General features: G+C 40.7%; 1 protein-coding gene across 6 annotated transcripts; it reads left to right on the forward strand.

Annotated features, from left to right (window-relative positions):
- The first annotated feature begins 11,202 nt into the window (after nt 1-11,202).
- On the forward strand, nt 11,203-24,007 carry hnrnpa3 (heterogeneous nuclear ribonucleoprotein A3). 6 transcript variants are annotated; one of them, XM_052041030.1, is made up of 11 exons: nt 11,203-11,331; nt 13,143-13,265; nt 14,359-14,502; nt 14,581-14,791; nt 15,770-15,862; nt 15,947-16,063; nt 17,516-17,593; nt 19,372-19,524; nt 19,603-19,722; nt 20,124-20,202; nt 22,293-24,007. In XM_052041030.1, exons 1-10 carry the CDS (start codon nt 11,221-11,223, stop codon nt 20,183-20,185), a joined length of 1,212 nt encoding a protein of 403 aa, XP_051896990.1. In that variant the 5' UTR covers nt 11,203-11,220; the 3' UTR covers nt 20,186-20,202; nt 22,293-24,007. The 6 variants fall into 6 exon arrangements, with proteins under 6 accessions (XP_051896990.1, XP_051896905.1, XP_051897154.1 ...); XM_052040945.1 differs by lacking the exon at nt 22,293-24,007 and adding an exon at nt 20,290-20,657; XM_052041194.1 differs by lacking the exons at nt 19,372-19,524; nt 22,293-24,007 and adding an exon at nt 20,290-20,657.
- The last annotated feature ends 1,443 nt before the right edge of the window (nt 24,008-25,450 follow it).

The following is a 25,450-nucleotide window of genomic DNA, read 5'->3' on the forward strand; positions in this document are numbered from 1 at the left end:
CCCCATGACAACTGCCGTTCCATTCTTACATGCATCAGATATTCCTTGGTTTATTGCCTGTGCGCTGTAATGTTATTTTACAGCGGCCTACAGACAACTCCCACCAGTGATTATTTTTCCCTTTTATTATTCTTAATCTCTACCCAAATGGACTCAACATTCTGCTCCTTAGATCTTATTTCATCTCTCACTATTATCCTGATCTCATCCTTAATTAAGAGCACTAACCAACCTCTCTTACCTTCCTGCCTATCCTTCCATATTACCTAATACCCTTGGATATTTAATTCCCACTCATCTCCACCCTGCAACCACGTTTCTGTAATGGCCACTAAACCCTTTGTACTGATTTGTGCCACAAATTCACTGACCTTGTTTCGAATACTATGGGCATTCAGATAAAGTGCCCTTACATTCATTGTCTTTTAAGAATCTAGTAACCTTTGTGTCCTTTGCATTTGACTTTTCTGTACTCCAGTCTTACTTTTCTCTTTTCTAACTTTTGCATTGTTCTCTGCATTGCTTCCCTCTGTCTTTCTGCATGGATTCCCATCCCCTTGCCATATTAGTTTAAATGCTCCCCAACAGAAGCAAGCACGATTACTTCCTGCTCTGTCCCTGGAATACCATTGAGTCCAAGGGTAGTTCCTAATCTTACTGAGCTCGGGTGCCTGGTACACTTCAAATCTGGCCCTTCAGATGTAAATAACCACCACTGCCACATCAGAACTGGCTCTGTTCATTTGAATTGGTGGCCAACCTTCACTAAAAACAAAAATGTTTCTTTATTTTAAATAGCATTAATGCTTTTTAATTAATTTACATGTTGAATTTGGTTTTCAATTAATTTACATTTTAGTTTTTTTTAAATTAATTTGTAAAAATTATTTGAATGTTCTTTCAACTGTTTCTGAATCTCTGATTATCAGAAACAGTTAGAAGCATGAGCTGCCTGCAAACCATTAGGATGGTCTGTGGGTAGGGTGTTGGTTTCCACCACCAACAATCTGGTCACGAGTTGTGGACCACTCTGACACCCAGAATGGCCACTGCAGCTATAAAAGAAAAGTGCAACCATGGGCATCCCCAGAGCGGCAAACACCAGTCATAGGCTGGGTGCAGTATGATGTTCCACTTTCCCAGTGTTTAGTTAGAATAAGTTTATGGTTTGTCAGACTCTGTGTCTAACCTCTTAAAGTAAGTAGTGTAATCAAGCAAGGTGGCAGTGAGGTAAAGCAAGTTGTCAACTGTGCTCCTGTAAAAACTGGTACTGTATTTTTGGATAATGTTGCCAAGTGGCAGAAAGAGGTTCAGAAGTAGAGGGTACCAAAAATGGATCCTTGGGAAACATTGGTGAGAACAACTATGGGATTGGGAAGTAAAGCATGTACAATTGGAGCCAGCTGAAGACTCAGCAATGCAATGATGGAGAGATATTGGAAAATGATAGTGTGGCCAACTACATCAAGGGATGCAGATAAGAAGGAATAGGATTGCCTTGTTGCAGACATTTTTTGTGACTCTGTAAGACTCAAGGTCTTTTGGGGAAGATGGACCAGTTGTAAGCGGAAATGGTAAAAGGAATGAGGAAGTTACAGAGCAAACAGTCCATTTAGAGATCAGAGCCAAAAGGGAAAACCTATCTGGGCTTACCCTCAGCCTAACATGCCTTCTCTCTTTCTCAGTTCTGATGAAGGGTCTTTGACCTGAAACATTAACTGGTATCTCTTTCCAGAGATACTGCCTGAGTTCTTCCAGCATTTCTGCTTTTGTTTTGGAAAATGTGCTTGGTGGGGTCACATGTTCCAAACAATGGAAAAACTGGCAGAGAATTTGATAAACAAGAATGGGGAAGTGGTAAGAACAAGCGGGTTTTACCAAATATGGGCAGGCCTGCTTCAGCATCAAAAACAGGCTCAGCTTTTCCATAGGTGAAAAGCCTTGAAGCGGATCCTCTGCTTGTTGAAGGATAAAAATGGATAGACATGTTGAAACACATATCTCTGTTAAATTTACCCAAAAAAAATAACTTGTAGCTTATTAGGTGATTAGCTTCTCTTTCACAACAATTAAAGGCCCATTTAACCAATTAACATTCCAGCGGGTTAGTTTGTTGCTCCAGATTCCAGCATCTGCTATCTCTTGTGTCACCAATTAACAGCTTTAACTTCCTCCAGTTTTAAAATATAAAAAACTGCTGACAGTCAGTGGATCCTTGAAATTTGAAATCATTTGAAATAATTCAAAATTGCATGGTTGCAAGAGGACAGTTATTTAAAACTGTATAGGAACTTTTTCTTGCAAACAGTAGTGAATTTCTGGAATTCTTTACCACAGAGAGTTGTGGAGGCTGAGTCATTGGGTGTGTTTAAAGAGAAAGTTGATACATTTTTGTAAAGATCAGGGAATTGAAGGCTATTGGGAACTGGCACAAAAGAGGTTGAGGGCTAGAGCAAATCAGCCTTGATCATATTGAATGGTGTGGCAGGCTTGAGGGGCTGAGTCAGCTACCCCAGCTCCTATTTTCTTATGAGATATGACATGTGCATTCCTGTCAAACACCCACCCTCCTGTAACCTGCTCCAAAAAGCCACATTGTTACCAATTCCTTTCAGAGCTCAATCTCTGTACAATACCTGGTATCTGCACATTTCTGCTCAGTTCCAGGGAGTTATCTGTGGACTTCAGGAAGGGGCGGTCGGGAGAACACACTCCAGTCCTCACTGAGGGGCCAGCGGTGGAGAGGGTGACCAGCTTCAAGTTCCTGGGCGTCAACATCTTGGAGGATCTACATTGATACAATCATGAAGAAGGTGCACCAGTGGCTCTACTTCGTTAAGAGTTTGGGGAGATTCAGTATGTCATCAAAGATGCTTATGAATTTCTATAGATGTACAGTGGAGAACATTCTGACTGGTTGCATCACTGCCTGGTATGAAGGCTCCAATGCACAGGATCACATGAGGCTGCAGAGGATTGTAGACTCAGCCAGCTTCATCACGGGCACAACTCTTCCCACCATCAAGGACATCTTTAAGAGGCGTTGCCTCAAGAAGGCGGCATTCATCACTAAGGACCCTCACCATCTGGGACATGCCCTCTTCGCATTACTACCATCAGGGAGGAGGTACAGGATGCTGAAGACCCACAATCAATGATTCAGAAACAGCTTCTTCCCCTCTGCCATCAGATTTCTGAACAGTCCATGAAATCTAAGTCAGTGATAATAAATCTGATCTGGGATTCTGAGTTCCTGCATAACACAGCAGCCTATTTGCTACAAAAGGTTGTCAGTATGAACAGCACTGGAGGACTTTATTTTTTCAAAAATAATGTTTATTCATAAATATATGTATGTTTCTCAGAAACACAAACAGTACATGGCTTTCTTTATGTTCACACTGTCTACACATTCATTACATTCATCATGTTGTCATCAATACATTCACAGTGTCATTGAGTTGGACACCGTGCACAAAGCACCAATCCCTCTGATGCGACTTCTTTGAATGATACACCCTTCAAGTATTTGCAGGTCTCGTACACCATGGCCAGCTCCTCAGTGCCCAGTGGCAGTAGAACCTTAGATTGAGGTCCTTCCCCACTAAGCCTTTGTGTTGGCTGCACCGAGCTTCGATACATTCCTTAGTACATATTCTTGCAGCCTGGAAATTGCCAGGCAGCAACATTCACTTGCAGACATCTCGTTGTTCTGGAATGCCTACAAGTTTCAGGCAAACCAAAGTGTATCTTTCACTGAGATGATAATCTTCCAGAAGTGCATAACGTTTGTTTTGATGTTTGTTCTCAAGGACAGCTTCTATCCCGCTGTTTTAAGACTGTTTAACAGTTCCCTAGTACAATAAGATGGACTCTTGACCTCACAATCTACCTCGTCATGACCTTGCACCTTATTGTCTACCTGCACTGCACTTTCTCTGTAGTTGTTACACTTTATTCTGCATTCTGTTATTGTTTTACCTTGTACTACCTCAATGCAATGTGTAATGAAATGATCTGTATGAACATTATGCAAGACAAGTTTTTCACAGTACTTCAGTACATTTGACAATAATAAACCAATTCCAATTCCAAACGCATTTTGTTATTGAAGTAACTTTGTCAACTGAAGTACCGAAAGCTACATTCAAATAGATATGAAATAGCTGGAGATTCCTGGCATCCTTGCCAAGATTTATCTCTCAACCCATTTCAGCAAAATATGAATTATATTTCTTTTATTGAAACCCTGCTCTCTCCAATTTAGTTCACATTTTACCTGAATAATAGTATTAATTATAAATCAAAGATAATTAATTGGCTGAAAAACTTTTGGCTCATGTTTTATAAATGCCATAAAAATTTAGGATTTAGTGCACAAAAGCAGAAAAATCAGTGTTTATCATCATCAAGGACCTTGTTTCACCTTATTTAATTTCCCCCCATGTACCAAATGGATCAGTGCTGTGATCCTTGATGTTTGTGATATATATTAATGACTTGGATATGAATATAGGAGGGATGATTGGTAAGTTTACCGATGGCACAGAAGTTTACGGTGTTGAGGATAGTGAGGAAGGTTGCCTAAAGCTACAACAGATGGAAAGTTGAGTGGAGCATTAGCAAATGGAATTTAATCCCAATTGTGAGGTGATGCATTTCTGAAAGTCAAATAGGGGTAGGACATATACAGTAAATGATAGGGTGCTAAGGAATATTGATAAACAGGAGACCTCAAGGTTCAAGTCCACAGTTCTCTGAAAGTGGTAAAATAAGTACAGTATATGGGCTGGTGAAAAAGACATATGGCATGCTTGCATTCATAGACCACTGCATAGAATATAAAAGTTGGGACATTCTGTGTATCTTTACAAAACACTGGTTAGACTACACTAGTAGTATTGAATGAAGTTCAGGTCACCACACTGTCAGAAGGATGTGAGTGTATTGGTATTGGTTTACTGTTGTCACTTGTACGGAGGTACAGTGAAAAACTTGTCTTGCATACCATTCGTACATTCATTCATTCATTACACAGTGCAGATACATTGAGTTAGTACAGAGTGCATTGAGGTATAGTGACATAGAATTTAAATTTTAAAGTGTAGAACGATTATAGTAAAGGTAGTGAGTAGATCAGCAGAGAGCAGCTTGCATCGAGTCGCCACGCTCCAGCGCCAACTTGCACATTGCGAGTGCAGACAGATTCACCATGGCGTTGCCTGGATGGAGGACTTTAGTAATGGAAGAGATTGGATAGGCTGGGCTTGTGTTTCCTGGAGTATAGAAGGCTGAGGGGTGACCTGATAGAAATATAAAAAATTATAAGAGGCATAGATAGGGTAGATAATATAAAAAACAAGAGGACATGTTTAAGGTGAGAGGAAGGAGTTTTAAAGAAGATTTGAGGGGAAAATGTTTTTTTACAGAGTGATTGATACCTGCAACTCACTGCCAGAAGAGGTAGTGGAATCAGATATAATTACTACAATTAAGATACAGCCACTTAAATAGGCAAGGCATTGAATGACACGGACCTAATGTAGGCACATGAGAATAGTGTAGATGGGCAAAAAGGTTGGCACGGAGATGGTGGGCCAAAGGGCTTGTTTTTCTGTTGTAGAGCTATAATTTAACATCAGCTTCTATTCTAATAAAAGATTGCTGACTTGAAACCTTAACTTTATTTCTCTCTCCATATGTGCTGCCTTACCTGTTGAGCAAGATCAGGATTTTCTGTTTTCAATTTAACGTTCATAGTTGAGGCTGTGATTGCCACAGATAGAGACATTAAAGCCAGCAATGCACCATGGGCCATATTTGGAGAAGAACAGACATCTGGAAAACTCAGAGGGCTGGAGGAGGTTGTAGAGATGGGGAGGGCAAGGCCACATGGGTATAAGGAAACAATGATGAAAAAATTTTAATTCTGTTTTTTTCCAGACTAAGGGCCTATTGTATTACAAAGAGCAGAGGTATTATGTCAAATGGGATCTGGGGCAAACTGGGATGTTAACAGCAGATTTTGGATGAGATTAAATTTACAAGGGGAATGAGGTGAAGTTATTGTTATGCAAGCAGAAGGTTTACAAGTGATCGGGATTGTACAGAATAGAAGGACAACAAAGTGATCAGAAAGTTTAAGACTGTGGGCAAAGGGTGGAAGAAGATAGATTTGATATATTCCTGCTGAACAAAGGCACGATTAAGGGTTTCAGCAGCAGACGGACTGAGCTGGGCAATGCATTGTTGGATGGATATTGCTTCTGGTGTCACACAAGGATCTGTAATTAGTAAATTCATCTGTAAACAGCATCCTTGCTTTCAGGTCCTTCCAGGGCTTTATCCATTCCTACACCTGTAATTCTCTCCAACCCAAGAATCCTCTGAGATATCTGTGCCAGTCCTATTCTGCTCCTTGATCACCGAATTTAATCACTCCACCTCTGATTTTTATTTCAAAATATACTTTATTCATAATAAAATTGGAGTGTGTAATGTAGAACATTCAGGTCAGCATTTATAAACAGAGTACAGTACAGGAATAGGCCCTTCAGCCCGCTATGGCTGCACCAACCATGTTGCCATTATAAACTAATCCCATCTGCCTGCATATGCTCCGTATCCTTCCATTCCCTGCCCGTTCAAGTATCTGTCCAAATGCTTCTTAAACAATGCTATCATATCTGCTTCAACCACCTCCCCTGGCGGCATGTTCCAGGCACCTGCCACTTTCTGTATAAAAGAACTTGACTCGCAAAACTCCTTTAAAAACTTTCCCCCTCTCACCTTAAACCAATGCCCTCTAGTATTTGACATGTCTGCCCTGTGAAAAATATTAGTCATACTTCCATAATAAGTCATGTTATTCCTATAATACCATGAGGTGGACTCTTGACCTCACAATCTACCTTGTTATGACCTTGCACCTTATTGTCTACCTGCACTGCATTTCCTCTGTAGCCATGACACTTTACTCTGTACTCTGTTATTGTTTTTACCCTGTACTACCTCAATGCACCGTGTAATGAATTGATCTGTACAAACGGTATGCAAGACAAGTTTTTCACTGCACCTTGGTACAAGTGACAATAGTAACCTAATATCAATACCAATACCAATTATGCAACATCTCGGCAGGCACGGTAGTGTAGCGGTTAGCATAACGCTATTACAACACCAGCGACCTGGGTTCAATTCCGGCTGCTGTCTGTAAGGAGTTTGTACGTTCTCCCCATGTCTGCATGGGTTTCCTCTAGGTGCTCCGGTTTCCTCCCACATTTCAAAGGTTTAGGAAGTAGTGGGCATGCTACGGAAGCATGGCGACACTTGCGGGCTGCCCCCAGAACATTCTGCACAAAGATGCATTTCACTGTGTGTTTCAATGTACATGTGACTAATAAAGGTATCTTATCTTGTCATCACTTCATCAGTTATCATTCACTTACAACCCTAACACAAATAGTTCATGGGGTTTTGACACAGATTTGAAGTGGGTGCAGTGACTTGACAGCCCTCAACTGTGGCTCTTTCCCATAGAGCTGTACCCATCTACAGTGTGCTCTCTAGCACATAGTCCTGGAACGTTAAGCATGCTTGGCACAAGAGACTGCAGATGCTGGATTCTGGAGCAACAGACAATCTGCTGGAGCAATTCAGAAGGTCAAGCGGCATCTGTGGGTGGGGGAGTGAGTGGGGGGGGGGCGGGGGAATGAATTGTTGATGTTTCGGATCGAAACCCTGCATCAGGACTTTGAATGTGCTAGTTTGCACTCCTACCAGAGGGCATCTTTCACTGTGTTGATGGTTTCACAGCAGCTGCTGACATTATTGGGAAAACTCTATAAAGCACAGACTTGCTGGGCTGGACCTCAACTGCATCTCTTCCAAGACCTGGCACAAGAAAATGGAGCAGGATTAGGCCACCAGGCCTCTCAAGCCTGCCTCACCATTCAATATGATCAAGGCAGATCTATCCCAGGCCTCAACTCCCCATGGCCCTCAACCTCCCAATCTTTCAAAAACTAATCCAGTGCCACTTTAAGTACTTCTAATGAGCTGGCTCCACAACTCTTTGGGGCAGAGAGTTTGAGAGAATCACCCAACAGAATCACAAGGCACGATGTTACATGGGAAGCAGTGTGATGCGGTGGTGGGTGGGGTGAGTGTGATTGATGTAGAGGCAGGATGGGGTTTCAGTGGTGCAGCCATTGCCTGCATGCGTAAAAATCACCATTTCTTTGTCACTCAGTCGATCCGCAGACAGTCATCGCACAGAATGGAGGTAGGAACACAATGCCTGAGCTCCAGCTTCTACCCCACTGTGATAAGACTATTGAATGGTTCCCTTATACAATGAGACGGACTATGACCTCACAATCTGCCTTGTTGTGACCTTGCACTTTATTGCACTGCACTTTCTCTGTAGCTGTGACACTTTACTCTGTACTGTTACTGTTTTTACCTGTACTACATCAATGCACTTTGTACTAACTCAATGTAACTGCACTGTGTACTAACTCAATGTAACTGCACTGTGTAATGAATTGACCTTTTTACTGTACCTCGGTACAAGTGACAATAGTAAACCAATACCAATGCCAATACTAGTCAACATTTCAGGTCAGCAAGCTTTCCTCAAAACTGGTTCTGAGTTTTGAGTTCATCTCCAGTTCTGAGGAAGGGCCGCTGACCCAACATGTTGACTGGATTCTATTTCCACAGATGATGCTCGACTTCCTGAGTTCTTCCAGCAATTTTGTTCTTGTTTCAACAACCTCTTGCATGTGACCTTATCAATAGCCTTATGAAAATCCAAAGACACCATATCCATTAGTTCCTTCTCATCTATATTACTGAGAACTCCAACATGTTTAGTTTATATATAAACACAAGGTGGAAGCTACTGATAACAGGGCAGAGAAATAGGACTGCATGTCAGAAAATTCACGTCATTTGATACAGTAACCATACCTCCACAGTATTGTAATGAATGCTATTGACGGGAGCCAATTAACAGGAACATTTATTTATTGTCTTTCCCTATCTAGTTACAATGGTAGAGAATCAGGATGTCCCATGCTCAATGGTTGGTTTCCATGGGCCTGAAGTATCAGTGGATGTTACATTGTTTAAAAAAGTATTGTTGGACAAGTTTCAATACAGGCCACTGCTTGTGAATTTCCAAAGCAATTCTCTTAACTGGCCTCTGGCAGTGAAACTGACAGCCTGTGCTTTTAACAGACAATAATATCTGATTACTGCATGTAAACAGGTTTTTTTCCCCAAGACGGTTCTCGTCTGAATTTAGTAATATTTATGGGGAGCTCCCTCGTAGATGCGGGGCTCCATAAGTGGGTGTTCGTAACCCAGGGAGGGCCTTGAACCAACCCAGTCCCTCTGCACGTTTGATGCAACCTTGCCCTTCAGGGGCTCCAGGGTAAGTTCAGGGTCGCTGCACCTCTGTGACGCAGTGAGGAGGGCAGGGTACTGTTGGAATGTTTGGTGATGGGTGGAATCACGAGGCATGATGTCGCATGGGGAGCGGCGTGATGCGGTGGTGGGCGGGATGAGTGTGATTGATGTGGAGTCAGGATGGAGCTCTTTCTGGTGGTGCAGCCATTGCCCAGATGCATAAGAATCACCATTTCTTTAGCATTGTCTCAATCCAAAGACAGTCATCGTGCAGAATGGAGGTAGGAACACAATGCCTGAGCTCCAATACTAGTCAACATTTCAGGTCAGCAAGCTTTCCTCAGAACTGGTTCTGAGTTTTGAGTTCTTCTCCACTTCTGAGGAAGGGCCGCTGACCCAAAATGTTGACTGGATTCTCTTTCAACAGTTACTGCTTGATTTCCTGAGTTCTTTCAGCATTTTTGTTCTTGTTTTGTCAACCTTATCCACAGCTTTTTTAAAATCCAAAGACACCACATCCATTACTTCCCTCTCATCTACACTACTAGATACATCATCAGAGAACTCCAATATGTTAGTTTATATATAAACTCAAGGTGTAAAGTAAGCAGAAGCTACTGCTAACAGGGCAGAGAAATAGGACTGAAAATTCATTTGTACTGTTGCTCGGAATCAAGGATCATATAGTGTCACAAAGTTTCAGATGCTTGAATGCTATCAGTGGGTTATGAACGATTCCATTTTTGCAGACTTTGTCCATGTCAGAAAATACTCATCATTTGATACAGTAACCATACCTCCACAGTATTGTAATAAATGCTGTTGATGAGGACCAATTAACTGGAACATTTATTTATTGTGTTCCCCTACTTACTTACAATGGCACAGAATCAGGATGTCCCACGTTTAATGCCTGGTATCCATGAGCTTGAAGTATCAGTGGATGTTACATCGTTTAATGGAGTGTCCTTGCATGAGTTTCAATGCAGGCCATTGCTTGTGAATTTCTAAAGTATTCTCTCAAATAGCCTCCGGCACTGAATCTGACAGCCTGTGTTTTCAAGAGACGATGGTTTCTGATTGCAACACACAAAAAGCTGGAGGGGCTCAGTGGGTCAGGAAGCATCTATACAGTAAAATGGACAGTTGATGTTTTGGGTCAAGACCCTTCATCAGGACTGGCAATCAAGAGGTATCTGATTACTGCAGGGAGGTTACTTGTAAACAGATTTTGTTTCAAGACAGTTCTCATTTGAATTTAGTAATATTTAGGGGGAAACTCCTTTGAAGGTACAGGTGTCCATAAGTCAGGCATGGCTTTAAAGTAATGGGTGGGAAATTCAAGGGAGATATCAGAGGAAGGTTTTTTACCCAGAGAGTGGTTGGGGCATGGAATGCGCTGCCTGGGGCAGTGGTGGAGGCAGGTACACCGGTCAAATTCAAGAAATTACTAGATAGGCATATGGAGGAATTTAAAATAAAGGGATATGTGGGAGGAAGGGGTTAGATAGTCTGAGGCGAGGTTTAAAGGTTGGCACAACATTGAGGGCCGAAAGGCCTGTATTGTGCCATTCTGTTCTATGCTCTATGTAACTCAGAGAGGGCCTTGCACCACCCAGTCCCCCTGCACATTTGAGGCGACCTTACCCTTCAGGGGCTCCAGGATACGTTCGGGGTCGGGGCACCGCCGTGACGTGGAGCTAGGCGTAAGGCGCAGTTGGAATGTGTGGTGGTGGGCGGAATTACGGGGCCTGACGTCACACGGGGAGCGGCGCGATGCGGCGGTGGGCGGAGTCAGCGTGATTGATGTGGAGGCAGGGCGGGGCTCCGGTGGTGCAGCCATTGCCCGGATGCGATAAGGCTCGCCGTTTATTTGGTGTTCGGTCGGTTCGCGGACGGTCATCGTGCGGGATGGAGGTAGGAGTATGATGTCTGAACTCTACTAACCTACGGGCTGTTATCACTCATGGTCTCTGCTCGGCATCGTTTGACTTTCTTTTATCTGTGTGCTCGGACCCGCAGGAGGGTGCTGCTGTTTACTGTTGTCGGGCTCTTGGTGCCGTGCGCGTAACATGGAGGCTCGGCTGCTTTTGTAAGATGGCGGCGAGTGACTTAGCTGGTTAATTATTAACTCGCCTTTCAGCGACGAACGGGGGCCGGGGAGGGGGGGAGGAAGGGAGCCCGATCCACCGCCGGGCGAGAAGTCGAGAGCGGCGTTGGGCGCCCGTTCGTGCCCTCCGAGCGCCGGCGCGGCGTTTCTGGCGGGAGGCTGCTCGGCGCCTAGCGCAGGGGCCATTTCCTGTACCCGGCCGGCTCCCAGCAGAATTGCTGGCCGGCTTTTACTTTGGGGTTAAAAAGTCTGCCGTGTACAGACAGTTTGCCCAGGTGTCCCTAGAAAAGGCTGAGGAGAGAGCAGGGTGACTTTCTTTACCAAAGGATACAGAGGCTTGGGTTGTATAAATCGTGAGGGACTTGGGTAGAAAAGACCGGAGAAGGTCAATAATCAGAAAGCATGCACTTAAACCAATTGGTAGAAAATTTAGAAAGCAGTTAGCACATTTTTCAACCAGAGGATGGTGGAAGTCTGCTCCTGAAATGGCGACGGAGGTGGAAGTATTGCATTTAAAAAAAGTATTTGCGTATTTGAAGAAGCATAGACCTACAGCCACAGACTAAATGCTGTGAGATGTTCTAACCAGTATTTTAGCCGTGGGTTTAATGGTCTGTTCCTTTGTCATAAATTTATGGTGAATCTGGTCATGACCTGCAGCTGCTTGCTGTGGCACCAGGCCTCTCACTGTTTGCCCATGTACAAGTAAAATGGTCCTCTGAAGTCGTGTAGGTCTTTACCTTGTGTTTTTTAAAAATAGGTTTTTTTGAACTTTTTTTTGTAACCTTCCTCTTGGTAGGTCTTGGCATAGTCTACCTCTTGTTATTATAGATTTTCTAGTAAAGAATTTGCATGACCAACAATTCCTCTTGGCCTGTTCTCATTTGCATACATTTATTCATGTTTCTTTTGTAAGCAAAATTTGTCTTGGCTTGTCTTTGCTGATAAATTTCAGCCAGTCAGCATGCTGCAATTTAGAATTAAGTAGTGGAGAATGATATGAACCTACTTGTCAGAAATGCATATCGTCCTGAATAATAGTTTGATGCAACGTGTGATCTCTATTTATGAAGTTATTAGATCTGCTATAGGTTCTCTGTTCACTGTAGTTACTGATGCATTTTGAAAAGCCCCACATTGAAGTTTGCCAATGCTTCAACAACAACCTGAAAGAATAAAGTTACAAATCTGATATTAAAGAAACGGGCATCACAAGCATATGGAAAGCAGTGTAGGGAAATAGAATGTCCACCTTCTCCCTTGAGAAAGAAGAACAGTACTTTCTAAATAACAAAAAAGCTTGAAACAGTAGTGGTCCAAACAGGCAAGGGATGCTGTATCTATTGACCATTAGAATGTCAAACATTAGATCAAAAGGGCAACAAAGTGGCTTTTGTAAGAGCCTAAATGTAAAGAGGAAGTCATGATTCAGCCCCTTGCTTCTGTTTTACCATCTTGTAAGATACAATGCAGAAGTAATTCAATTGCATAGTTACACCATTTTAGTCTTGTATTTTCACCATGAGTTGAGCTTGTCACAACCTGATCTCATTTATTTGAAAATGTTGTTCTGGCAGTCATAGTATGGATTTCACATACTAGGAACTTTGTTTTGCAGGGTCAAGAACCTAAAGAACCAGAGCAGATACGCAAGCTGTTCATCGGTGGATTGAGTTTTGAAACTAATGAAGAGAGTTTAAGGGAGCACTTTGAGCAATGGGGACAACTAACAGATTGTGTGGTAAGATTTATTTCCTGTCCATTTTGCTTGAGGCTTTCTAATTTGTAAAAAAAACTGTTAAAATTTAAACTTCTGTCAATTTGCCAAATGTTTTTATAATTGGTATTCATCTGTTGTCCATTGTCACAAAACTATTTTCAATGTGAAGTTGTAAGCTGACTTGCCTTTTAGTTGTTTTTATAATGTGAGTGACCTGAGCCAGGATACAATTATGGTACATTCCTTGAAAGCTGGAATGGTGGGGGAAGAGTGGAGGGTTGTAGTGGTTCTTGAATCACTGCTGATATTGTGATAGTGTTTCCATATGTGTCAGAAAAGAATTTGGGAATCTGTCAAAGTCTGGTTTGGATCTTGTGGCAGTTGATCTTGTTTCTTTTTAGAGGATTTTAACAAAGTAGTTTTGGGGAAATTTTACTTGCCCCTAATGTGAATGTTATTGCAATCTTGTTGGTTGAATTACTTATTTGTAACAAGCTGAATTGTTGGCATACCCATCGCCAAGATTAGGGCAAGAAATGTAAGGATGAGTAGATCTAGTTTACTTCCTTGAAAACTGTTACGTTGATTGCCAAGAGGCTGTGGTGATCAGCAGCTAGCATGATATTTATCATCTGATTGTATTGAGCATAAAATGTTTACCGATTTGCCTACCAGTCTTCCTCTTTTCTCCTCCCCCCCCACCCCCATGGATAATTTGAATGGCTTATCAGTGTGGTATTGCCTAAATACTGCCTCGTCCTTGATGAAGGTTCTTTGACCTAACACTGTTTCTCTTTCTACAGATGCTGCCTAAATTGCTGCATTTTTTCACTTCAGGTTTCCAGTATCTGCAGTTTTTGTATTTCATTATTCTTGTTGAATCTTGTGCCTTTTTGACATTTGGCATGTTGCTTCCTTCTATTTTTCTGTGGCATTAGTGATTATTGCTGATTAAATTTCTTCTTTATACTATGTAAATATCTATGTTGCTTCCATTTCATGGGAGGAAGAAACTAATAATGAAAGATCATTGATAATTGAGGAACTATTTCTGCTTAAACTGTCCTTATATTAACTTATGTGCCTTTTTATGAATTGTTGTCTTTGTTTTTAGGTGATGAGAGAACCATCAAAACGTTCAAGGGGATTTGGATTTGTGACTTACTCTAGTGTATCAGAAGTGGATGCTGCCATGTCTGCTCGACCACACAAGGTTGACGGTCGTGTTGTAGAACCAAAAAGAGCAGTGTCGAGAGAGGCAAGTTTTAACTTTTATGCAAACATAAATAGTGCTTAAAAATAAGAGTAGAGAACTAAATTGTAACTTTATTTACAGGATTCTACAAAACCTGGTGCTCATTTAACAGTGAAGAAAATATTTGTTGGTGGTATCAAAGAAGATACTGAGGAGTACCACTTAAGAGATTACTTTGAGAAGTATGGCAAGATTGAAAATATTGAAGTTATGACAGATCGTGGAAGTGGGAAAAAACGAGGATTTGCATTTGTCACATTTGATGATCATGACTCCGTTGACAAAATTGTTGGTGTGTAGCATTAAGATCTTGGTCTAAATGTTTGCAGGTGGGGATGGTGGCTTACTACTTCATCTAAACAAATCAGAATAAATATATTGAGGGCAATAGTATTCAGGAATATGTAAAACATCTTTTCAGAGTAATGGGGTGGTGGTGATCTGGGTTTTAATGGTGGGTGAAATGAATGTGTTTTTCTAACAGGAGCTTTGGTGTTGGTATTGGGACTGAGCTTTCTTGTATATAAATTTGGGTGTAAGAGTACAACATTGCAGTTTGCAAGTAATTCAATTTTTTAATAATTTGAATAATGTGGATAATGGTAGACTTAAGGTAGGCATAGACAGATGCAATAAATGTGAATTAATGCTGTTTAAGAGGAACAATATGGTGAGGCAGTCTAATCTAAATGGTGCTACTTTGGCAGTTTGAAATGGGTGAGAAGCAGTGAATTTGTAGCCCTTCACTAAAGAGTACCTTGTTGAGTATTGTGTAGAATTCTAGACACCATGCTTTGGTTAGGATACCATACTGGAGAAGCTGGGATTGCTCTCAAGCAAAGTTAATGTTTCAGAACACTACTAAAATCAATATTAAGAGGATTTGATAATGTTTCCTCTGGGGAAATGGGTAGGTAACTGGAGGTTGTAATTTAAAAATTTTGGCACACGGTATAGTGGGAAATCCATTCCTCCTCCCCCCCCCCAGCCCCCAGATTTAAAAGATCTGGAGTGTACTGCTAGGATTGTCAGTTGAGTTTGTCATATGCACAAGTACATATACACAGGAGGACTGCTTTTCAGATGTATAGCCAAGGGGAAAAAATGGTGATAAATTGGGAGCTCTTAAATGCCCTCCATTGACACAGGATGCTGGTTGCCTCCTGTGAAATTGGGTTGTCTGTAATGGTTCCTTGTACCAATTTGTGTAGTTGGTTTTCTAATATTGTGGCATTTGGAAAGAAAATTAACTTATTCTTTTTAATTTTAGTTCAAAAGTACCACACTGTGAATGGACATAACTGCGAAGTGAGGAAAGCACTTTCACGACAAGAGATGCAGGGATTGGGCTCCGGTCAGAGAGGTATGTGGAGGAAATAAAGAGAAGGAAAGAAGTGTAGAATGATTTTTTTTTTAAGTTAATGGTTTTGTCTGTCTCCTTTCTAAGGACGTGGTAGTTCTGGAGGTGGCGGTAACCCTGGTAACTTCATGAATCGTGGTGGAAATTTCGGTGGTGGAAATGGAGGAGGAAATTTTAATCGAGGCGGGAATTTTGGCGGCAGAGGTAAAATGTTTTCTACTGGAAAGCCTTCAGATTTGATCTAGGAGAGTGACATGGACCACAATCAGGCTCTTTTGCCCACCATGACCATGCTGACCAGCTGCCACCTATACTAATTACATTTACCTGCACTTGAATGTGGGAATACCTGCCTTCCCCTCTCACTTTGGCAGTGCTTTCCAGATTTCAACCACCAGGTTAAAGAATTCTTCTCCAATCACCTCTACTACTAACCTAGCCCTATTGGACTAGATTTTAGACTCTTCTGCTATGGGGGCATGGAGGGGGCTTGGGAGTTGTTTCCTAGTATACCCCTCAGTTTTGTATACCTCTGTTAGGTCCCCCTCAGCCCCTTCTGCTCCACTGAAAACAGATCTAGTATCTATGTAACTGAAGGATACCATCCCAGGCAAATCCTTCTCCAATGCAATTGTATCCCTCCCTATAGTGTGGTGACCAGCACTGCATACAATACTCCAGCTGTGGTCTAACAAAAACTTTACACATTTGTAATGCGATTTCCACACTTGCCTAATAAGATAGGCATCCCCTATGTCACCATATCTATCCGTTGTCACCTTTGGTCACCAAAGGGCCTCTGTTCCTCAATTTCATAGGACCCTACCATTCTTTGTGGGTCTTTGTATAGAATTAACATGGTGAACTTGTACAATGCTATTCAAAAAGCTTTTGAGTAATTATAAACTTTAAATCCAAACTGCCCCAGGGCATTGGGTTTACCAGAGTAAGTATCTTTGTTTTTTGGTCAGTGTAATTTGGATGACTGGAACACATTACAAGTAAATATCTTAGGACTGCACAAGTGTCTGGCTTCCATGTACATGTGTTACCTTCTATGATGAATCTAACTCTTATTTATTGTTCAAGAACACTAAGTGGTAGGCCAAGAGGCTTGCTGTGCCACTCATTAAGGACTCCTGCCTTGAGTCCAGTCTTGCAACCTGTCTGCATATCCTTCAATTTCCAGTCTGGCTTTCCTAAACAGTTGGCTTTGTCCTAAAATAATGGAAAGGAGATAGTCAAAGGAAACTGGCTAGGTGTGGAGGTGCTTCCCCCATCTATAGCAAGCTCCCTCAAAGCAATTTCTCATAAAGCCTCACCTAATCTTATTTTGAATTTCTAAGTGCCTTGTAATTGATTTCTTAAGAGTGGATGTTGAGCTAAATTGCTCTGTAGCACTGAATCTTCTCTTTTTGCCCCCTAACTTTCTCCACAGCCAATTTTTCTTCAACACTAGTGATACATCTGTTTTCCAAACCACTGGAGAAATTGGGAGTGTAGGGAATTCGGCAGTTCATAACTGTAAACATAATTTGAATATTTAATATATCCATTTCGTCTGAGCAGTTTGTCAGCTTTGGGTGGAAAGGTCTGGAATGGAAATCGTAAAGATAATTTGTGAACTGTTCAGCTTTTTACTGTCTTTCCCTATAGGCATGGGAAACTTTGGAGGTGGCAGGGATGATTATGGAGGCGGAGGTGGTGGTGGTGGATATAATGGATTTGGTGATGGTGAGTTGAGGTTTAAAATACTGATATTTTGCATTTTACATTGATCTTTCAATTTCAATCTGAGAGTATTCCCTTGAGGCAGTTGTTTTCTATAAACTATTTTCACCAGTAGCAAAGGCTGTCAACTCAAATTTGCATTTGATTACAAAAGGATACTCATTCTATCTCAAACCATGCTACATGCTCTCTGCCATCTGGAGCCATGTTTCGATCAGTTCAATTGACTGGGATGGCTAAGCACCTTGCATGCATTAAACAGCAAGAACCTAACTATTGTGCTAAAATAATTGTCTAGAACCAGCCAAACCTCTTGTCAACTTGTTCCAGAATAGCTGTAGTATTGGTATTTACCAATGCAGAAAGCTTTCAGTTCTGTTTTTTGCAAAAACAAAGCAGGACCAGTTCACTCTGGTGTATTAAGCATTTATTCATTTGAAGGCCACTAGTACCTCCTTTAAAGGTGGAGGTAAGTTCTTTCTTGACTACTACCAAAATTTGGTGCAAAGACTCCCACCTACTCTTAGGTAGGGAATTCCAGGATTTATTCCCTATGATAATGGAGGAATGGCAATGTATTTCCAACTCTGGATTGCAGCTGTCAGCTTGCCTGTGTGCTTGTAGTCCTTGACTTTCATAATAGACATCTAGTTTTATGTATGATAGGGGTGGTGAAATCTACAGTCAATTATCAGAGGTGGAAAGTTATTAACTGCAAAAAAGTGTTCAAAAATTGTTCTTCCAAAACCACTCATTCTATCATGGACTTGGTCCATACATAGACGAGTTGAAATTTGGGGGAGATAAGTGACTGCCCATTACCAAACAATAGCCAAATCCTATCTTGATGTAATGAAGAGACCCAGTAAAATTAAAGATGGGAGTTGGTTGGATGAGCACACCACCACCACCTCGGCATTGTCAGTTAGACAGTTAGTGCAATGTTTACCAGAAATGTGAATGTTCCAGTTTTTAATCAAGAAAAATATTGAGGAATATGCTTGTGGCTGTTGGAAGCAAATCCTTGATCTCAAAGCAACATTTGGCTTAATCAATCCTTCCTCTGTCATGAGTAGTTGTTTGCAGTGTTCTGTTTCATTTGGAGGTAACAAATCTGTCTGTCTCACATTCAAAGATCTCTCCTATGTTCTGACACCTACCTGCACATTTCCCTCAAACTTGCACTTGAAAATGTACTGCTAATCCTTCATTGCTGGATCAGTCCTGGAATTCACTACCTAATAGTACCAGTGAAATACCTCAACACTGACTCAAATTCAATGAGCTGTCTTACACAAGCAAAGCCAACACCCAATGATGCTTAACCTTAGATGCATTCAGAACAATCTTTTGTGTATATTTTTAATTTTAAGATGTCCTACCATGCTGAAGGAACAGTTTAAATTTTATACAGAATAAAACTGAAGTATGTGTTTTGTATTGATGTAACATTCTTCACAGGTTCTCAAATTGGCTTCCACCACCTCCACCTAATATTCCCAGAAGATAACATTTTTAGGTTTAACATCAATGATTCCAATTATTGGTGCTGAACAAGAATTAAGATCCTAATTTTGGTTGGGAAGGTGCTGAGGCTAGGATTGGCAAGGGGATATTTAAGCTTGTGCAATTGTAGCCACTTGTTTAATTTGTGTTTGGAACAGATTGTTAGCTGTGACTGGGAGAACCAACCCCTAGGTGGAAAGATGGTGCAGAAAGGCTAGGCAAAGGAGAGCATCAGTTCTTGGGTTTTAATATAAATACCTACTAATGTTCTTCAGGTGGCAATTTTGGAGGTGGCCATGGTTACTGTGGTAGAGGAGGAGGATATGGCGGTGGTGGCCCAGGTTTTGGCAACCAAGGTGGTGGTGGTGGAGGAGGAGGATATGGTGGTGGTGGCTACGACAACTACAATGAAGGTGGAAACTTTGGAGGTAAGATTTTTGACTGATATGGATTAAAAGAAAGGATGCATATAAGTGAACTAATGTCACTTTTTGATTTTTTTTTAGGTAATTTTGGTGGTAGTGGAGGTGGAAACTACAATGACTTTGGAAACTATCCTAACCAGTCGTCAAATTATGGACCCATGAAGAATAGCAATTATGGGCGTAACCCTGGTCCTTATGGTGGTGCGTAAGAGTATTAAAACTTTGAATTTGAAGTCATTGTATTAGTTCTCGGTCAGCTTTTCTTATGAATAAGAAAAGCTGTTTGACCCTTTGGTCTTAAACTAAAAGGAAAACTGAATTTTTCAAAATAAAAAGGGGGAAAATGTGTAGTTTTGTTCAGTAGCACTATGTTGCATGTACATATGAGGTAGTTATGGAGACATTTATTTTGCTTTACCCACTGGGGAAAATGCACCTGACTATTGATCTATCCTAATTACTGGAAATATTTCTTGGTGTGTTCCAGACTTTGTTCTTGGTGGTAAAAGGGAAGCAATGTCTTTTGAATTGAAAACTTGAAATATTACACTTGTTTGCATTTGCCACTATTTAAAGCAAAGTCTTTCAATTTTCTTTTTAAGGTGGTTATGGCTCTGGCGGCGGTGGTGGTGGTGGAAGTGGTGGCTACGGTAGAAGATACTAAACTCATTTTACCAAAAGGTGAGCTTGAATGCCAATTCCATGAAAGCGTAGTATCTGTAATACACAGTGCAATAAATAACCATTCTATCCTGTATCATTCAACAGGCAACAGTTCTTAGCAGGAGAGGATGAGCCAGGAGTTGTCAGGAAAGCTGCAGGTTACTTTGAGACAGAATATCGACCAAGTTCATTGTAAAGGCTGCCCACAGGAAGAGCGATGGTCCAGTAGTCAGAAAAGTTACTGCAGCATTAACATGAGATCATTTCTTGTTCAGGACTGTTTCCTGTAGAGAGATTTGCAAAAAGTGCAGTTGTTTGTTATAATGTAGTTGCTGTTAGATGTAAATTCCTGAGTTTTTTTTTAAAACTATGTTCTAGCAATGTCTTTATTTCCCTCATTACCATAGCTGTTGAGCCATGTAATTTGTGGTAGCCAAATTGGGAATAAAAAGGATAAGAACTTTTTAACTAAATGATCTGTGTAGTCAGTTTTTCCTTAATTATAAATCAAGACAGGTACTCTTTAATTTTTAGCTGTCTTAATACTGCAGTTTACTGTAAATTCTAGCTTAAATTAATCTATTCAGTCCAGCAAACTTCATAAGGGAAAAATAACATTTTAAGCTAAAAAAAAATGATCTTGAAATTCAAAGAGCCACTCAACCTGTGCAAACGATGCTGTTGGTATAATTTGTATAGAAGGCTAGTAAGCACTTTTTAATTTGAAATACTTTTAATGTGATAAACATAATCTGCTGGAAATTGCAGTACAAAATGTTTCAAAGTACTTATGAATTGGGAGGTATTGGTTGTCTGGGCTGGTTAATTTCTTTCCACCATCTTTGAATTGTAGGAGAAATGAAAGACCATATGTCTAGTTTGATTATCAGAGACAAATGTATATGATTTCTAGGATGCAAAATTCCTTGAAATTTGGATAGGATCATATTCTTCATTAGATGTAAAATCTATGTGGCTTTTGCTTAATGATGTGGGGAAATGGCTACAGAAGCATGAGATACTTTCACCAGGTATTGCACTTTTTTGCTTTTGTAACAAATCTGAGAGCTGCATTAAATGACAATATTTTTATTCTAGTTTAATTGTATTTTATACAATTCAAGTTTGCTTGCATCTTGTGATCTTTCAATGGTTGTGTCTCAAAGTCCCTTAAGACTTGACTATTTGATTCCATCCTGCAACTTTTATTCTGTTTGTATTTGGGGTTGTGGCAATAGTCCAAGATATTGATAATGTTTTGTAGCAATTGACATTATTGATGGGAATAATGGGTTTAAGCAAGTGTTTTCCTTGGACTGATTCTGATAGCATCATAAGCTGCCATTCCACTACATGATTTTGCTATGTCATTTTATTTTGATGGAAACTGTTTGTTTTGACATTGAATGTGAAATTGAGCAGTATTCTCAATGCATTAACTTAAATGAGAGAATCTTGTAACTTCCATTTTATGAATTTTCCAGGTAGAGGGCATCATAAGCTGATATTTTCAAATGTAATATACCAATATAAATAGGATTTGAGAGTGAACAGAATTGCATGCATTTCAAAGGTATTTAAAATTAAACTTGTAAATCATTTCTAGAAATAGATTCCCCAAGCTACAGGTACAATCTATTGTAAGAGGACTGAAAAAGCTATGCATCTCTGCAGTCAACCTACATTAGCACAGTGAAACATGGAGATCCACTAAGACAGGACCACTGCAGCCATATTGAATTTGGACAAGTCAGCATAATTAAAGAATGGCAAGGCAGGAGCAAGAGCCACATCTCCAAGAGGAAGGAAAAGCAGAATGCTGTGCTGTTAGGCAACTTCGTTATCTATGGCTAGCTTGGCCTTGAATGACAGCTGAAGTATGGAAGAGAGTCTAGGAAGAGTCTCCAACCTATCGAAACAACTCAGCAATAGCTACTAAAAGGGACAACAGGGCAGCATAAACTCTTGTAATAGGACTAGCAGGCAGACCTGAAAGGAAAGTGCTGAGTGTAGGTAAGGTTTGATTTTTATCCTATGTGTTTAATAAACAGGAGAAATTCATTCTTTTGGATTAAATCAAGAGAATAACTGATCTGCTTAATTTACAGATTGGCTAAGAAGTCATCTTCCACTTTTACTGTGACAAGTACGGTAATGCTCAATTTCAAGAGTGGTAAGATTGGTGAAAATTGTAGTTCTAACTATGGTAACATTTTTCTTTCCATAAATGGTAACTCCAAGGTTCGATTCATTCCACAACCAGGTATAGTAATGAAACCATGTACTCCATTCTCTACAGACAGTTCTTACTCAAAACATGTGAATCGGTAATGAATCTGCATTCTGTCCTGTTGGCCTGCAACATGTTGACAAAGCAAGTACATTGTTGTACAATTTACAAGGAAGTTAATAGAAGTAGAACAAAGATGAGATTTTTACTTGCAGAAATTGCATGTTACTATCACTGGATTTGGTGTCTTCCAAAATTACATTTGCTTTTAATAAAAGGTTTTTGACCCTTGTCTTGTTAATGCTATACTAGAAAATATTCAGACTTCACGCTCAAATGTACTTGAGGTTTTGAATTCTTTAATCAATTTGTATAAACTGTAAATGAGATCCTAAATGCTGCTTTTACATTATCCTTGTAGATGTTAAAGAAATGTACAGTATATAATTTTATATGCAGAATTGACAGGTGCAAAATTTATTTTTGTATTTACTCTTGTACAGCAATTCTATGCATAATTTTTTCAGCCTCCAATTATTGTTATTTCACTCTCCAACTTGATGTAACACACAAATCAAAACATTCCACATGGATCTGACAAAGGAAACTCCCTCTACAAATATTCATGGTAAACCATTAAGTGCAGCCTGAATGCTTGGATCAATCTTCTGACTGGTTGTTCATTAAAAGGTAGGATGAGGATTGTTTGTCACTTGGAAGTAATTTGTACAACTGAAATTAAAGCCAAGCACATAAATTTTACATCTGGCAGTCCCTTGCCCCTCAAGAATTTCCTGTCATAAGTACTACTTTGTTTGCAGTGACCATTCAACAATACATGCTGGTATTGTGCACTGCTTTCAAAAAAACATGCACTCCTGTGTTCTTAACTGAAGGAAAGAACAAGCATGCTAGTTACATCTGCCTGTTCCAAAAGCACTTTATGGCTAAAGAAGTAGAAGTGAAGGTAAATAAATTTGTACATTAATGAGGTACGCAAATGTTGGACAGGACCTTTTAAACTTGCTGCTAAAGACATGATGGAAAGAATCCAAATCAGAGCAAATAATGGTTTTCAATTTCCTCTTGAAAATGCCAGTTATTGGCATCACTTCTCTACTGAAGTAGTGACCAAATTTGTGTTCTAGAGTGAGGTAAGACTTGAATCCATATCCTTCTGGTGTTGAATGCTGCCATTATGTTAAATTACTATCTGTGAGGTTTAAAACATAATATGATTGTTAGAACAGTCAGATCCCTCCACTTCATGCTCAGTCTACCTAGTAAAGCATTTGGTACACAATCTGATGGGAAGATCTTTGCAGACTCAAAGCAAAAGGAGAGCTTTGGGGAGGAGGAGAGGTGACTTGCTAGAGGTGTACAAGATAATGAGGCATAGATAGTGGACAGTCAGAGACTTTTCCCCCAGGAAGGCAATGGCCTCCCTGGCCAAGGGGACATGATTTCCAGGTGATTGGAGGAAGATATAAGTGGGTGTCAGTAATTTTTAGTGGTGAGTGTGTGGAACACATTGCCAGAAGAGGTTGTGGGGACAGATACAGTAGGGACTCTTAAGAGACTCTTGGACAGACACATGAATGATAGAAATGGGGAGCTATGTGGGAGGGAAGGGTTAGATAGGTCTTAAAGCAGGATAAAATGTTGGCACAATATTGTGAGCCAAAGGGCCTGTACTGTGTTGTAATATTCTGTCGGTGACCAGTGGTGTTCCACAGGGATCTGTTCTGGGACCCCAGTTCTTTGTGATTTTTTTTTATAAGTGACTTGGATGAGGATGTGGAAGGGTGGGTTAGTAAATTTGCAGATGACTCAAAGGTTGGTAGCATTGTGGATAGTGTAGGTTGCTGTAGATTATAACAGGATATTGATAGAATGCAGACCTGGGCTAAGACACGGCAGCTGGAGTTTAACCTAGATAAGTGTGAAGTGATACACTTTGAGATTGAATTTGAAGGCAGAATACAAGGTTAATGGCAGGACTCTTAGCAATGTGGAGGAACAGAGGGATCTTGGGGTCTATGTTCATAGATCCCTCAAGGTTGCCACAGGTCAATAGGGTTGTTAAGGCATATGGTGTGTTGTCCTTTAGTCAGGGTATTGAGTTCAAGAGCTGCGAGTTAATGTTGCAGCTCTGGTTAGACCACACTTGGAGTATTGTGTTTGGTTCTGGTCACCTCATGAAAGGAAGGATATGGAAGCTTTAGAGAGGGTGCAGAGGAGATTTACCAGGATGCTGCCTGGATTGGAGCACGTCCTATGAGGATAGGTTGAGTGAGCTATGGGTTTTCTCCTTGGAGAGGAGGAGGATGAGAGAGTCAGATTTTTTTCCCAGTCCAAAAATGACTAACCTGAGGGGACATAATTTTAATGTGATTGGAGGAAGATACAAGGGGGTGTCGGGGTAGCTCTTAGTGTGGTGGGTGTGTGGAATGCACTGCCAGCAAAGGTATGGGGGCAGATACATTAGGGACATCTCAGAGACTCTTGGATGGCCCCCCATTTCTCTCATTCATTTGTCTTTGTGGGAGGGAAGAGTTAGATCTTGGAGCAGGATAAAATGTCAGCATGACATTGTGGGCCAAAGGGCCTGTACTGTGCTGTAATGTTCTCTTTTCTAAAATAAAACTCAACAGCTGGTTTACTACAGTTTATATCCTGTCGCTTGCTTCCCATTCCCAAGCAGGAAGTGAGGTAGAAAAGCTGGTGGCATTGGGAGAGGATAAGATGCAAGATATTTATTAGTCACGTGTACATCAAAACACAATGAAATGCATATTTTTGCATTACTGAGAATGTGCTGGGAGAGGGGGTGGTATGCTGTTTATCCTACAAGTCAACAGTTCTGGCAGTTCAATGACTATAGAACACTATGGAATGCTGGGTTTAATACAAGGTCCAACAAAGGTTTTTATATTTTAATAATTTGAGAAATATTGACCAGGACCTGGAGGATAGCTACCCTTCCCTTTCAGACACTAGCTCTGGCCACATAGCTGTATGTCCATTTCCTTGGCA

The sequence above is a fragment of the Pristis pectinata genome, chromosome 1, assembly GCF_009764475.1.
Source record: "Pristis pectinata isolate sPriPec2 chromosome 1, sPriPec2.1.pri, whole genome shotgun sequence".
Lineage (NCBI taxonomy): Eukaryota > Metazoa > Chordata > Chondrichthyes > Rhinopristiformes > Pristidae > Pristis > Pristis pectinata.

Excerpts from the sequence above, each read along its gene's own strand:
- hnrnpa3 (XM_052041030.1), top strand. The coding sequence starts at position 11,221 with ATGTGGAGGCAGGGCGGGGCTCCGGTGGTGCAGCCATTGCCCGGATGC. Across the intron at positions 11,332-13,142 it reads GGTCATCGTGCGGGATGGAG|GGTCAAGAACCTAAAGAACC; the intron begins GTAGGAGTATGA and ends TTTGTTTTGCAG. Across the intron at positions 17,594-19,371 it reads ATATAATGGATTTGGTGATG|GTGGCAATTTTGGAGGTGGC; the intron begins GTGAGTTGAGGT and ends AATGTTCTTCAG.